Source organism: Lytechinus pictus, chromosome 7 (genome assembly GCF_037042905.1).
Source record: "Lytechinus pictus isolate F3 Inbred chromosome 7, Lp3.0, whole genome shotgun sequence".
NCBI classification, from domain to species: Eukaryota; Metazoa; Echinodermata; class Echinoidea; order Temnopleuroida; family Toxopneustidae; genus Lytechinus; species Lytechinus pictus.
In genome coordinates, this window is record NC_087251.1 from 25,054,122 (window position 1) to 25,069,996 (window position 15,875).

Genomic DNA, 15,875 nt, shown 5'->3' on the forward strand with positions numbered 1-15,875 from the left:
TCTCACTTAAATCATACATGTACATTATATATATGTAGATCTAGTCATAAATAGCCTACAGCTACATGTAAATGTAAAGAAGTAGGCCTATGTACATGCCTTACATGTAAAGTTTGTAAACTTTATGATTTGTGGAATTTTTACTGATTGCCTACACTGTCTGTGCATACTGAATATTATCCAGTACTAACAAACCCTTAATGAGCCTAACCCAACAGAGCAATATGTATTTTTGCAATTGTTTTGACAGGCTATCAATCTGAACAGACTGTGTCTATTTTGTGACACAAATGTTGCGCCCCCCATCTTGTTTACATGTCTGCCATGTCCACAGCCTCGATGGAAGACATATGGCCCTAAATTCTATGCATGCCTGTACCAAAGAGCTGTGAAAACAATGTCCTGGATGGTTTCACATAAGCTCTATTAAATCTCTTCAAACCAAAGAAAATCAAAGCAACGTAATTACAAAATAATGATGTGCACTATAGACCAATGTGTAGACAGCATTGCAGTAAAGGATATCATATCACTGTTCTATTTTTACATTTCATCCAATTACGTTAATTAAGCAAGAGTCTGAAGTGAAAGATGATTAAATAAAATGACAGTCAAAGCTGGTACTCAATTATCACCTTCAGGATTAGGGTAGTACTGGAGGTGTATGGGTAACCAGGAATTAAATTAAATACTGCAAGGTCACTCTGCATTAATAGCAGTCAGGCTGTCATTGAAAAAAAAAATCATATTTCTCCTCCCTTTTTTAAAGTAGAAACTAGTTGTAAAAGAATATTTCCATGGCAACATAGGAATTATTATTCAACATATCATACATTTAGAAACTCTTTCAAAGCCATACATGTATCTTTTTGGACCATTGAAATCTGTTTGACCATCTCGAGGAAGAATACATGTATGGTTTGACCGAAGAGAAATTTGATAAATAAATAGAACAATTATTTTGTATTTGATTAAATCCGGTTAAAAAAAAAATCACAAAGACGTGGGTGGTTATGCATCTTACATGTATATGACTTTGACTTTAACAAGGTTTACTGACTTTGGAAATTGCATATAGTGGCAAGGTTTATGAATGAACTGCTTGTACATTTTAGTTATAGTTTTGTTTACTTTCTCTGCGAGGTGCTATATCAGTAAACATTTAGCAACTTTTGGGGAATCAGAATAATCAAATTCTTTAAAAAGTTACCATACAGTTTAAAAGCCAGTTTCTCATTTGGTATTGATTTGGAAGGTCGTAATCATATGAAGCAGCAAGGTTCATTGGCCAGTACAGTCACTTCTCGGCTGCATCAATTTTAATCAAGGTTCAAATTAAAGATGAGCATGTGTTGTCTCTTTGGATTAGTGGACGTCATAACTGATAAACGACACCTCACCTAACCTCACTCTAGAATTCCCTTCATGAATTCTTGCCAGACAAGACGATGGGTAATTAGTCCATTGTTTACCCTATAGCTTTTTACATTTATGTCAGGTTGGGAATTACATGTTGTACATGTACATGTAGGGGAAAATTAGTTTAATCCATTTATTTGATATAGGATGTCAGGTGAGTGTTGCAAAGTTGCTGTAATATTGAAAATACAGTTTCTAAATAACTATGTAATCTGTTGGGTACATATACTGTACATGTAGGTATGAGAAAGTACATTTGTACGTGTGTGTTTTTATTACCCGTGACAGCTTTTATCATTCTGACATAAAATACTTCGACTTGTTATATACATGTAAGATGTTTTCATAAATTATTTAGTATCTCATGGGTAAAAAACCAACAAAACCAACATTGACATTTGTTTTCTGCTGTGTTGCAGATCTCTTGACACTTTCTCTTTTGCTACTTTCAGTACTTTGATCATTTACAAATACATACTTTTGTTTGTGAAAAAGGTTCAGGATTAGAATTTGAAGGAAACACAAAACCCACTCTCTTTTGATGAACTCTCTTTTTTTTCTTCTTTGTCTGTTCTTATCTATTTTTCGATTATATTAAATTTCTGTTCATATTTTATTTGTCTTTCTATGTTTGGTAGGATGCTGAAAGAGCAGTGGGCAGAAGACCATACGTAGCAGTAACTCCCACCATCACCTGGATACCAAGCAGCGGTCGCCATGGCGGAGGACCTGCTGCATCCAGGGGCCATCGTTAAAGATCGATGGAAAGTTGTAAGTATCATCAATTACAATTAAAACAAATGATAGACAGTTCTTGTAAGTTTATCATATTATTGATCATATAATGTCCCTATTCACTTCAATGAGGACTAGGATATTATTATTTTAGCCCTGCAGTCTTTATAGCTGTGAAAGCATTTCATGGAAGAAATCCTGCCGGGTCTTCATTTACCTCAACTGGGTTGATTGTAGCACAGTGTGGATAAATCTATTGCTCTAGAAATTTGGGATTCGAACCTGCGACCATCTGATTGTAAGGACAGAGACAGAACCATCAGGCCATGATGATGACGATGATGATGGTGATGATGGTAATGATGGTGCTGACGGTGATAATGATAATGATGATGATGATGGTGATGGTGATGATGATGATGGTGAATTGGTGATGATGGTGATGATGGTGATGAGGGTGATGATGATGATGATGATGATGGTGATGCTCCAACTAAACCTCATTTCTGCTTTTGTTCATTGTTGTTCATTTAGCCCTAACCTAATTTCATTCAAACCTAATAGTAGAAAATCAATTTATTATTTCTATCAATCGCATTTGGCATTTTATCGATGCTAATTCAACTTATGATTTATCTCTCCCCATTGTATAATTATACTATCTCTGTTGATTTTTGCTTCTTAATTGAACATTTTCATCCTGCGAGCTGCCTGTTTGATATCATTTTCAATATTTGATATTGTTTTCAATAAACCAAACCAATTCAATTCAATGATCATGATGATGATTGGAATTAGATGGTTATCAATGTTGATGGTGATGATAATGTTGATTACGTTGATGGTGGTGGTGTTTATGGTGCTAGTGAATGACGGTGATATAGATGGTGGTGGTAGTGGTGATGATGATCAAGGTGATGGTGATGATGGTGGGTACAAGACCATACACAGCAGTAACTTGCACCATCACCTAAATATCATGTTTTTTCTATATAGTTGACTGAAGTCTTATTAGGCGGTGCTGCACCAGCCCAAGTTTGCTCAATCTCGAGATTTTAGCCCGATCGGCCCTCTTTGCGATTAATCTCGAGATTCAAGAAACCCCGTCACCAGCATCGCAAGAAGAGCGATTCCTGCTCTAGCGAGGCATCGATGCATTATGGTCTGACGCGGTGAATAAATAATCCCGAGTGCGTCTGCACCTGCAAATTAGCGGGATAGTCCCAAGTTGACTTGGGATTGCAATCTCGAGATTATTCCAGCGAACTACATGTAGCGCGATAATTGCGTCTCCATTACAAATAATCTCGAGATTGTTCAGATCGGGATAATTCGCAGGATCAGAAATAGCGCGCTAATTTGAAAACTTGGGCTGGTGAAGACAGCCCTAGTAAGTACATTTGGGCAAGCCAATATCTTGAGCTAGGTAGGAGATGGGTATGAGAGACTTAATTGCACCAAAAAACACTTGAAATTATTCTGCTTTTGATATTGTGCTCTCTCTGCACATATTGTTCTCTCTCTGCAATTAGTCAACTGAACTACCAACAAAAACACTAGAAGGACATGAAATATACTCCACATAATATATATACTACATGTATTTGATCTACTTGAATTATGGAAATTTAGAACTTCAAACTCCATACACTTCATGTATTTTGTTGTGCACAGTTCCATGATAGTCACAGATTTCCCTTGGATGTGAAGATCCCTCCTAGTAATTTTGTTTATTTACTTCCCTTGAGACTGATTAGATGTTGCTAGGTAGGTCTTTGACTTGATAACATGCTTCATACCCTGCCAAAATTGAAATAAAGTCTTAATCCAGGATCAGTCTTGAAGAAGAGATTTAATTTGTTTCCTTTCTATGCTTAAAAGGATTAGGAGATTAACATGGGTGAAGTAAAGGATTTCGGCTCGATATAATTTCGAGTCTTGATTTACAAGTCCAGGGGCCTGTTGGAGAAAGAGTTGCGTTTAAGTGCAAGTAAAAATATCAAGCACAAGCAGTGGCGGACCGTGACCCGGATGAGACAAAGCATTGGAGGGGCACAGCATTGTTCACAAACAATACAGTGCCCCTCCAATGCTTTGTCTCCTCCGGGTCACGGTCCGCCACTGAGCACAAGTCCCGAATACGGGTGCTTCATTGGCTGAAAATTAAGTTGTGCAAGATTTTTTTAGTTGCATTTGATCGCAACTCTCTGCAACCGGCCCCAGTTGTAAAAAATTAGGACTACTTCAAGTGTCGTCCACAACTAGGCTTATGTGTTATGGATCGGTTAGAAATGGTAAAAGTCAAATCCATACAAACTGTAATGACTGCACAAAATGATTAAAAAGAGATTATGATAGGCATTCTATCCAAATATCATCACCTGATTTGAGCCCATGTTATTTCTAGAAGTGTCTAATTATGTTTTCATTTCATGATTATAGTTAACTGATCTACCCCTCTTGATAAACTTTTTTTATGCACTGTAGTGCATTAGTTAAGAATACTGATCTACATGTAGGGAATTTTAAAGATTTTTTTATTATTATTATTTCCAAAGTGGAGCTCAACATGTTGGTATGCATTATCATTGTTAGCTTTTATTTCAAATGTCATAGTGAACTGTGAAGTGGATATATATATATATGTGTGTACTTGTAGTATTAATGGGGAAGGCAATGAAGCAGAACGGTTAATGGCTCTTAATGGTTTCGTGATTGAAGTTGAACAATATCTCCTGATACAAGTGAGAAGCCATGCATTGCAGTCAGAAGTTATGCTGCATATCATAAACTGTAGTACTCTATTATGCTTTTCACACTGTATTTCCTTAACCCCAGACTATCCTTAACCCCATACTATCTTTTTTTCGATTCACACTGTCTTTCTTAACCCCATACTATTTGCTTAGCCGGGGTTATCGCCTTAACCCCGGGCAATCACACAGCTCATTAATATTGATGATTTTACCATACAGAGCGCGATTAACGTGCAATTTCGACTTCTGTGATTGGCTAATGCTTAGCCCAACTTTTCCTTAGCCTGGTTTCGATTCACACTGCATCTCTAAGCACCGCAATTGTGGTGCTAGCACCGCAATATGCCGGCTAACCCTGCTTTTTTGCAGGGCCAGATAGTACCATAATATTTACCGTGCTAGCCCACTTTGCTATAAACATAGTGTGCAAACGAAGTGGGCTAAGCTTAACCCCGGGAAATTGGTGGGGCTAAGACCCCCCCTTAGCCCCACCAATTTAGGACAAAAAGTGCAGTGTGAAAAGCATATAAATTAGCAAACCATGTAGGTAGGAAAAGGTGAAAAGTTCAGTAAACATGTACTTCAAGTCTCTTGAAATACCACTGCAGTCCATTGCATTACTTTGATTTAAAAAAAAGGAAACATGTTTTGAAATAATTTAAGCACAACTATCTATATAGAGCAGTTATCAAGTTCTCTTTATATAAGAGTGAGTTCATGTACAGTGTAACCAGGCTTCTGATTTATTATGTCCTTAATAAGAAAGGACATTTCTAAACTAGCCAAAGTACTGAGTCATACAAATTCCCTGAGATGGATATTACATTATTTTGTAAGAACACATTCCTGATCGTTGTCTCTTAGTCTTCAGTATTCACCAATGCATGAAGTTAGGTGCTCATTTCTTGAACGTATTGGTAGCTGTGTGTATTGTTTAAAGGTCAAGTGGTCATCTAAAATGGGTACTTGTTGTGAAAGTTGAATGATTTGGTGTCCTTTTAGTTGTACTGTACATGGCTTACCAGTGAGTTGGGAGTGGATTATTTAATATACACTCATGCACGGTAAGCAACGGGAATGTCCAAGTTTTCTGTAGACCTCAAAATGCAATATATTATGTACATCCTACATAATTTATGCTTACAAAATAATGAATGAATTATTGATAAAGATGGGAAAATCATGGCATTTCTGATTTTGGAATAAAATACCTTGATTTATTTCATGAATTATAGATATCTTCATTAAAGCTATTATCTGAATTCTGAATTATATTGTGGGATACAAGCTTTTTTCTGAAACTGCTTGGCAATATTTCTACCGTTTATTAACTTACATGTACAATGTAGCTCTATATGCATTTAAAATCCTTTTATTTCAATTGAACTTATTTCATGATCTCTTCAGACATTGTATTGAATATTTATCAGATTCTGCACTGTAGAAAGCAGAACACCCTTTAAAATTGTCAGATATATCTGCGAAGGATCAACAAATGTCACTCATTATCGACTCAGCAGTAGTGCACGTCTGGCCCACAATAATACACTAGCATTCCATTTAGCATTGAACTGGAATAGAATGTCCCCTTGCCTTTCAAAATGAAACAGTTCACATACATTGCTATGACAAATGGTCTTGTGTTTGTTTGATGGAAATTTACCAAGTGCATGTTGAATGTTCATAGACAATATACATTTAGGCCCTTTTCATTTAAAACTGTAAGTACAACAGACCTACATAAATTATGATAGGAGAAATGTTTGGAACAAAAAAAAGCATTTATTGAAATATTTGAAAGAAAAAGCTTGTATTAAAATTTGAATCATATAATATTGTAAACATTGTATTGCATTTCATAATAGCTGAAATTGAAACTTTTGGACAGTATAGGCTTACACTTTAATACAGAACATCTAAAAAAATGTTTTTAAGATAGAGTCTGCATGTGTTTGTTGCAGCAGGCCGCTATGAAACATATGGCTTATATACTAATGGAATGACTCATTAGAATATGATATGTTGTGTGGAGAGCGATAGACGTGAGCAGCTTGTTTAGCAATCAGATTAGGATTGGTCTTGGATTTCAATTGAACTATCCTACGCACTCTACCCTTCTCCTGCAAGGTTCCTAGTCACCTTAGACCTTTACCAATGACCAGTCTACATATGACTGTATTCACACCCCTCAATTATACAAGTATGTGTGTTTTGGGACTTTACAAGTAATTCAGATATGAATCTATTTCAGTCTGGGAACGATGTCAAACATTGCCATCCGAAAGACATGAAAGAGCTTGATATAAAGATAAAATATCATGCTCAAGAACAAAGTACTGTAGCCAGGTTTTGATTCCCAGGCTTGCATGTTTGTTGCCGGGCACTTTAGACCACATGGCCACGGTGCCTCCAGGTTTTTAATCCGAGACTTTCATGTTTTTTACCAGGCACCTTAGACCACATGGCCACGGTACCTTCAGGTTTTTAATCCGAGACTTTCATGTTTCTTACCAGGCACCTTAGACCAGATGGCCACAGTGCCTCCAGGTTTTGAATCGGAGACTTTCATGTTTCTTACCAGGCACCTTAGACCAGATGGCCACAGTGCCTCCAGGTTTTGAATCCGAGACTTTCATGTTTCTTACCAGGCACCTTAGACCACATGGCCACAGTGCCTCCAGGTTTTGAATCCGAGACTTTCATGTTTCTTACCAGGCACCTTAGACCACATGGCCACAGTGCCTCCAGGTTTTGAATCCGAGACTTTCATGTTTGTTGCCAGGCACCTTAGACCACATGGCCATGGTGCCTCCAGGTTTTGAATCCAAGACTTTCACGTTTCTTACCAGGCACCTAAGACCACATGGCCACGGAACCTCCAGGTTTTGAATCAGAGACTTTCATGTTTCTTACCAGGCACCTCAGACCACATGGTCACGGTGCCTCCAGGTTTTGAATCCGAGACTTTCATGTTTCTTACCAGGCACCTCAAACCACATGGTCACGGTGCCTCCAGGTTTTGAATCCGAGACTTTCATGTTTCTTACCAGGCACCTCAGACCACATGGTCACGGTGCCTCCAGGTTTTGAATCAGAGACTTTCATGTTTCTTACCAGGCACCTTAGCCCACATGGCAACGGTACCTCCAGGTTTTGAATCCCAGACTTGCATGTTTGTTACCAGGCACCTTATACCACATGGCCACGGTACCTCCAGGTTTTGAATCCGAGACTTTCATGTTTCTTTCCAGGCACCTGAGACCACATGGCCACGGTGCCTCCAGGTTTTGAATCCAAGACTTTCACGTTTCTTACCAGGCACCTTAGACCACATGGCCACGGAACCTCCAGGTTTTGAATCAGAGACTTTCATGTTTCTTACCAGGCACCTCAGACCACATGGTCACGGTGCCTCCAGGTTTTGAATCCGAGACTTTCATGTTTCTTACCAGGCACCTCAAACCACATGGTCACGGTGCCTCCAGGTTTTGAATCCGGGACTTTCATGTTTCTTACCAGGCACCTCAGACCACATGGTCACGGTGCCTCCAGGTTTTGAATCAGAGACTTTCATGTTTCTTACCAGGCACCTTAGCCCACATGGCAACGGTACCTCCAGGTTTTGAATCCCAGACTTGCATGTTTGTTACCAGGCACCTTATACCACATGGCCACGGTACCTCCAGGTTTTGAATCCGAGACTTTCATGTTTCTTTCCAGGCACCTGAGACCACATGGCCACGGTACCTCCAGGTTTTGAATCCCAGACTTGCATGTTTGTTACCAGGCACCTTAGACCACATGGCCAAGGTACCTCCAGGTTTTGAATCCATGACTTTCATGTTTCTTACCAGGCCCCTTAGACTACATGGCCACGGTGCCTCCAGGTTTTGAATCCAAGACTTTCACGTTTCTTACCAGGCACCTTAGACCACATGGCCACGGAACCTCCAGGTTTTGAATCAGAGACTTTCATGTTTCTTACCAGGCACCTCAGACCACATGGTCACGGTGCCTCCAGGTTTTGAATCAGAGACTTTCATGTTTCTTACCAGGCACCTCAAACCACATGGTCACGGTACCTCCAGGTTTTGAATCCCAGACTTGCATGTTTGTTACCAGGCACCTTAGACCACATGGCCAAGGTACCTCCAGGTTTTGAATCCATGACTTTCATGTTTCTTACCAGGCACCTTAGACCACATGGCCACGGTACCTCCAGGTTTTGAATCCATGACTTTCACGTTTCTTACCAGGCACCTTAGACCACATGGCCAAGGTACCTCCAGGTTTTGAATCCATGACTTTCATGTTTCTTACCAGGCCCCTTAGACCACATGGCCACGGTGCCTCCAGGTTTTGAATCCAAGACTTTCACGTTTCTTACCAGGCACCTTAGACCACATGGCCACGGAACCTCCAGGTTTTGAATCAGAGACTTTCATGTTTCTTACCAGGCACCTCAGACCACATGGTCACGGTGCCTCCAGGTTTTGAATCCCAGACTTTCATGTTTCTTACCAGGCACCTCAGACCACATGGTCACGGTGCCTCCAGGTTTTGAATCCGAGACTTTCATGTTTCTTACCAGGCACCTCAAACCACATGGTCACGGTACCTCCAGGTTTTGAATCCCAGACTTGCATGTTTGTTACCAGGCACCTTAGACCACATGGCCAAGGTACCTCCAGGTTTTGAATCCATGACTTTCATGTTTCTTACCAGGCACCTTAGACCACATGGCCAAGGTACCTCCAGGTTTTGAATCCATGACTTTCATGTTTCTTACCAGGCACCTTAGACCACATGGCCACGGTACCTCCAGGTTTTGAATCCGAGACTTTCATGTTTCTTACCAGGCACCTTAGACCACATGGCCACGGTACCTCCAGGTTTTGAATCCAAGATTAATGTTTGTTACCAGGCACCTTTTTTTACCACTTTGGTCACGGTACCTTCACAAAACTTCTCCATGCATTAAAATACCTTTTTTATTATTTATTCACACCTTCCTGAAGCAGAGAAAACTATGAGCTAGCAACAAGACTGGCATTCTTCTCGCCTCACATCAGAAGTTCACGTAATTTGCCTTCACACAACTATTAAAGAATCCCACATAACCTTGCAGGATTCTCAAATTCTTGTACCCTTCAAAAATAGGCCTCCCTAATATCTTTCAGGGATATTACATGTATAGTATACCAGGTATTTGTTATGATCGGATGGGTATAAAAGCACTTTAAGCTTTCTATCAACATGGATTCATGCTGTAATATTGATATGTGTGAGAAGATTTCCAGTTAGGTATTATAAATAAACAAAATTAGCAGACTCCCAAGAGGTCTGAGGAACAGAACAAGTGTGAAGTGTGAAGAGTTAACAAATTGATGGCAACCATCAATTTGAACCTTACAATACCTTGCAATTTATGGTGGAAAGAACTTCAATTGATTTGGATTCAAACAATGTCCCTTTTAAGGGAAGGAACAATTTTTAGCAAATTCCGATTTCAAATTCAAATTCATTTATTTCACATCTCTAAAACAAACGATAAGTACATCGAAGGTCAAGCCACTTTCAAAACATATTGAAAAGCATGAGGAAATGAAAACAACCATTACACTGAAAATATTATCAACTGATATTGGACGTACAGGAAATAAAAAATAATGTGATGTTTTTATAAAGTTTGGGTTGTTTTCTTCCATCCTCCATGTTTGAAAAGAGCTACAAGCATGTATGCACAACATGGATGATACAAGGTAGTTTTTATTATTTTTTTTCTTTCCTTTTTTATGTAGTAAGACACAAAGGTTATTAGATCTGCTCTTTCATTTGCATACTTCTTGCAACTGGGATAGGCTTGCATAATCTAGAAAATATTTTGAACAAATTTGCATTTTAGATGTTGACGTTGCTGGCCGTCCATAGTTGTGATTGATCGGATCAATCGCAACTCTTTGTAAGACGGGGCGCAGATATTAACTCTGAGTTTTATGTTGCATTGCTAACTCTGGCTATAGCATGAGCTATGATCATACTGGTAGACCTTAAATGACCATATTGATCAAATCACTTTAATTTTGTTATAAATTTATGATGAAATGTCAAAAATCAGTTAGCAGTGACATTACTTTCCTAATTGTATGACTGTTTTATCTTTATAAAGTGAGCATTGACATCACTATGAATGAATTTCAATTTTTTTTTTCTTGCTGGTTGCTCTAACAGGGCCAAATACATGCATCTTGCCATCATCGATTTGAGATTACAGAATACATATTTGTTTTGTGTATGATGCACAGAAAGCATTTTTACCCGGGGGGGCCACTTACATTGACGAGTGGATACCATGCGCGACCAAAAAAAACACGTAAAAAGGATGTCTTTTTCAAGATAGGGCACTTTACGTACGTAACGTAATAAGGGCGTCCAAAACACTAAAATAATGAAAAAGGTATCTATTTTCGATAGGAAAACCACGTGTTTAGGGTCAAATTTGCGAGGGTATAAAAAATTAAGACTAAAATGTTTTATATAGGATGTTCTTTTTGCCCCAAGTGTCAACACTACGTGTTTAGAGTAGGTTTGCACGAGGTGTGGGGAGGTGGCCGGGCTGTACTAAACATGCTAAACCCAATGATGTATAGATAAAACCGACATCGTCCGTGGCATAACAATTTAAATACCGCTATACTTGTTTAGGGGTTCAATTCAGGGAATACTTGCCAAGAGTATCGTTTTGTGTCCAATACTTGTTAAGGGTAGGGTTTCACACGCCAATACTTGTTAAGGGGTGCATTTTCATAATATGGGAAATACGTGTTTAGGGTGCTTTTCGAGACCCCAAGGTCGCACATGGTATCCACTCGTCAATGGAAGTGGCCCCCCCCCCCCCCCCCGGGCATTTTTATGGCACCTGTACAGTATACCCTGATTGTAAAACAACACATACGCCTGAGGTATCATTTGTCTTAAGGTCCTGTGGATATTGTCTATTACCTCCATGTGATTGCATCTGAGGTATATATAGGTCACTTGATGGCTAACAATATCTCCAAGGACCAATTAGCCCTATCAGCAGTACAAACTTCTCAAACCTCATCTGTCAGTAATGAGCATTCAGATTAGTCCCCGTGAAACTTGATTCCATGTTTGTGAGCATCTTTATGATATGGGTCAATCAGAAATCAACTTTTGTCTCTTTCACCTTTTACCTGTGTAGAGTCATTGAGTGTTCAGATTTGTCCCTGAGAATTAAACATAAATGCCTTATACCGCCCTTTCACATGGCAAAAAATTGTAATTTGAATGATGATTCCAGTGAAAAATAAGGCTAATGACGAATATTTAGCAAGTGTGAAACCAAACTAGAATCACAAATGCTAATCACAATCACGAATTCAAATTCTACTCCGGAGGTGAATTCCAGTTTATATGTGTCACTCAAATTACGGTACAAATTTTCTGTGTGAAAGGTCCGATGATTCTAAAGACGAAGATTCATGTGTGAAAAGGCCCTATATCAGCTTAGGTTAAACAGAAATCAAGTTTTGTCTCTTTTCCCTTTTACCCATCTGTATAGTGTACAGTCAATGAGCATTCAGATTAGCCTCTTAGAAATGTGATTCCCTGTCTGTAATAATATCTTCATGATATAGGTCAAACAGAAATCATCTTTTTGTCTCTTTCACCTTTTATCCTTCTAGTCACTCCATATATGAAACAGTCCATTGTTCGGTATGAATACTCCCACATATTTCATCTCGTTTATTTGTGAATCTTTACAAATTTTCTCTTTTTTTTCTTTCCTAACAGACCAAGAAAATTGGTGGTGGAGGCTTTGGTAAGAATTATTCATATTGCAACAAATTTTAGTCCAAGTTTAGTACATTCAGTAAACAGTTTTATTTGTATGTACTTTGGAAGAAATTGTACAATTTCTTTGGCAGTAGAATAAAATAAATGTTTTTATAGATTGCTTGATTACTCTTGTTTTTTTTCCCCTGACCATAAGTTTTGTCCAAAAACTTTTAAATCCATGCTTGTACATGCATAAATTATTATTTCTTTATTATCATTATGGTTAAAAGAAAATTAAATTGAAATCATGAATTGAATTGATGAGAAAATTCTAATCAATGTAATCTAATTTTGCCATATGTTACAAGAACTTTGTCCTGGCCTATGTTGAAAGTATTTTTTGGGTGCACAACATTTGAATGATGTAAGGCTTACTTCAAATTATTGGTCTTAAAAGTAAGGATATGTTTTTAATTTTAACTACAGAAAAAATTAGATTGCTAAATATGGTTTTATGGGTCATCCTACATGTATCTATGTTTAAAATTAACTTTTCTATTAACCTTTATCCCAATGTGTAGGTGAAATCTATGAAGCTCTAGACCAAGTTCTTGATGAGTGCGTAGCCATCAAGCTGGAATCTGCTCTTCAACCTAAGCAAGTGCTCAAGATGGAAGTTGCTGTCCTCAAGAAACTTCAGGGTAAGTATCCCTTAAATGCTGTCCTTGAAGACACAACAAAAGCATGTACAACAAAGCTTAACAATCACTCATCAAACAAGTTTTTATGTATGGTTGCATTGATCATAATGTATGATCAATCATGGAAATCAGTTGCAGAATCAGTCACTGAGTGTTGTCTTACAGGACCCAGGGCTCGGTAATACAAAGATCAGCAATGGATAGCAAACATGAAAGTGTGTTTCTGATTGGTTTCTGGTTAATGTTTTGAACAAAATACGCATGTGATATTGATTTTTATTGTTCATCGCCACATAGTAATTGATCATCATCCTTTGTGATATTTTGGAATAGAGCTTGCCCTTTTAAATTGTGAGGCTGTTTTTCACAATGACCTACATGTATGCGTATGTGTAATACAGTGGTTAAAGCCACCATTTAAATCTCTGTTGACCTTTGGAATATTTTCCTAAATCAATCATTATGGCTTTAATGTTTGTTCATAGTGACCAACTCTCATCCATAATGACTTAAGATGACCATAAAAAATCTGTAATTGCATCATTTGTCTTACCAATTAGCTTCAGGACTAATCATACTTTGGATGGAGAATAGAAAATTTGTCCAATGATGGAAAGAGATTTTTGTCTGTTTATCTTTAAATAAATTTGGACAGTTCTGGTATTGTTCTTTAATCTCTTCCTTGTTTTAAACAAACTTTCATTGCACTTTGTTCAGTGCATGTTGCGAGGGGCATTGTGAGGTTATAATTAGACAAAGGGGCAAGGGGTATTGGCAGTTGCTTACTCCTACAAACCTTTGTATAGTCAAGGCTATTCAGCTAGCCCTTTAAAGATGGCCTTGGGTAGCCAGGGATGAAATGTCACATGCATTTTACAACTAGCAGTAACATTCCAAGTGCACTTGTAAATAAGACCGTCAAATAGCTGTATGACCATGGAGATCACATGCAAACGTGTGTAATATGATCAAGAGACTCAACCGGAGCTATTTTTGTGCCTAACACCTCTGCCAAGTTTTGGAATACTTGCCAGGTCGTTACTCCACATTTTTCTTTTTCTTTCATTGGGGAAAATGCATTCTTAATTGTTCACTGCAGTCCCTGTGCATTGACATTAAATATATCCAAATTTATTTTGTCCTTGCTGACATGGCATTTGAATTGTTAATGATTGAAAATTTGAATCTGTCCACAGACCTTGGGACTCCAAGGCATTTGTTGTTTGTAATGAACCTATTCAAAATTAAAGGAGAGAGATATCAGCTCCCTCAATTTCAGTCACCATGAACCATTAAAAAATGGGAATTTATAGATTATGACACCGTTCTCATTATGCTTTCTAAAACTGGTTTACTGGAAACCGATTCAGGAAACCAGTTTGGAAGATCGCTTTGCTAGCGTTCCCCTTGGTCACATGAAAGTGGTTTTCAAAATCACTTCACGTACAGCGATTTTGTTGCTATGGAAATGCTCTCAGTGGGATGACACGTTTCGCGCGAGATTTGATACGCAGCGTAGGCATTCTACACCTGTCTGTGGAGTAGCGCGCTCAAAATGTGCGAAGATCGCTTCCCGAAGAATGGTTGTGTCCTCACTTACGCTATAACCAGTTTAACGAGGCAAAGCGATCTTGAAAACTTCATCGCGAGGTGGTTTTCTGAACCGGTTTGGAAGATCGCTTCCAAGATCGCTTTGACCGTTCTCACTACACGTTAAACTAGTTTCCACTAAACTAGTTTTAAGAAGGTAGTGAGAACAGTGTCAAAGGGTCATTGGTTCAAATCCTACTCCAGGTGTTAAATTTCCTTAGTCTGCAAGAAACTCATCCATATTGGGCTGCACTCAACCCAGGTGAGGTAAATGGGAACCTGGTAGGAATACGTGTTAAGCACTATCTGTATATGTAAGCAAGTAAAATCATTTTTATAATACATGACTTGCACGCATGTGACATCTGCTGTCATGCGACATCACAAAATAAAATTAAAAAACTTAACACCCCGATAACTTTTCAGATGAAATTTGTGAATCCTTCATGAATCCATTTAAATTCCAGATCTATAAATGTGTTTCCATGTATTTATGTTTGGAATTCACCCAATCCCCACCCAACCTCCAGCCATTGAGATAGGTCCTCCTTAACCTACCTTTTTAATTCTAGAACTTAGGCTTTCACAACATATACTCTACAATATTCCCGATGATATATATTTAGAATGTGATATCATGTAATGGTGGAGGATAACCTAATCCTATGCCAGACATCTGTATTGCGATTATATTTGATTAAACCTGGGATTTAAGCATCTAGCTTACAGCATTTCCCTGAATGAAACATGCATACATACCGTGTGTGGTGAATTGGTCTGGTTAACTGCCCCAAATGTGATTAAATCCCATACCTTTCATTGCATGACGTCAATCAACCCTTCCCATAGGACCCTTAGGCAATGCAGTTCA

At 38.4% G+C, this 15,875-nt stretch overlaps 1 protein-coding gene across 1 annotated transcript in view; it reads left to right on the forward strand.

Annotated features, from left to right (window-relative positions):
* The window catches only part of LOC129264690 (F-actin-monooxygenase Mical-like), a 39,851-nt gene that overhangs the window by 6,483 nt on the left and 17,493 nt on the right, over positions 1-15,875 (forward strand). Inside the window, exons 3-5 of the mRNA XM_064102313.1 lie at positions 2,058-2,190; positions 12,729-12,756; positions 13,295-13,414. Coding sequence (XP_063958383.1) covers positions 2,137-2,190; positions 12,729-12,756; positions 13,295-13,414 — 202 coding nt within the window. The 5' untranslated portion in view covers positions 2,058-2,136. The remainder of the gene's footprint in view (positions 1-2,057; positions 2,191-12,728; positions 12,757-13,294; positions 13,415-15,875) is intronic.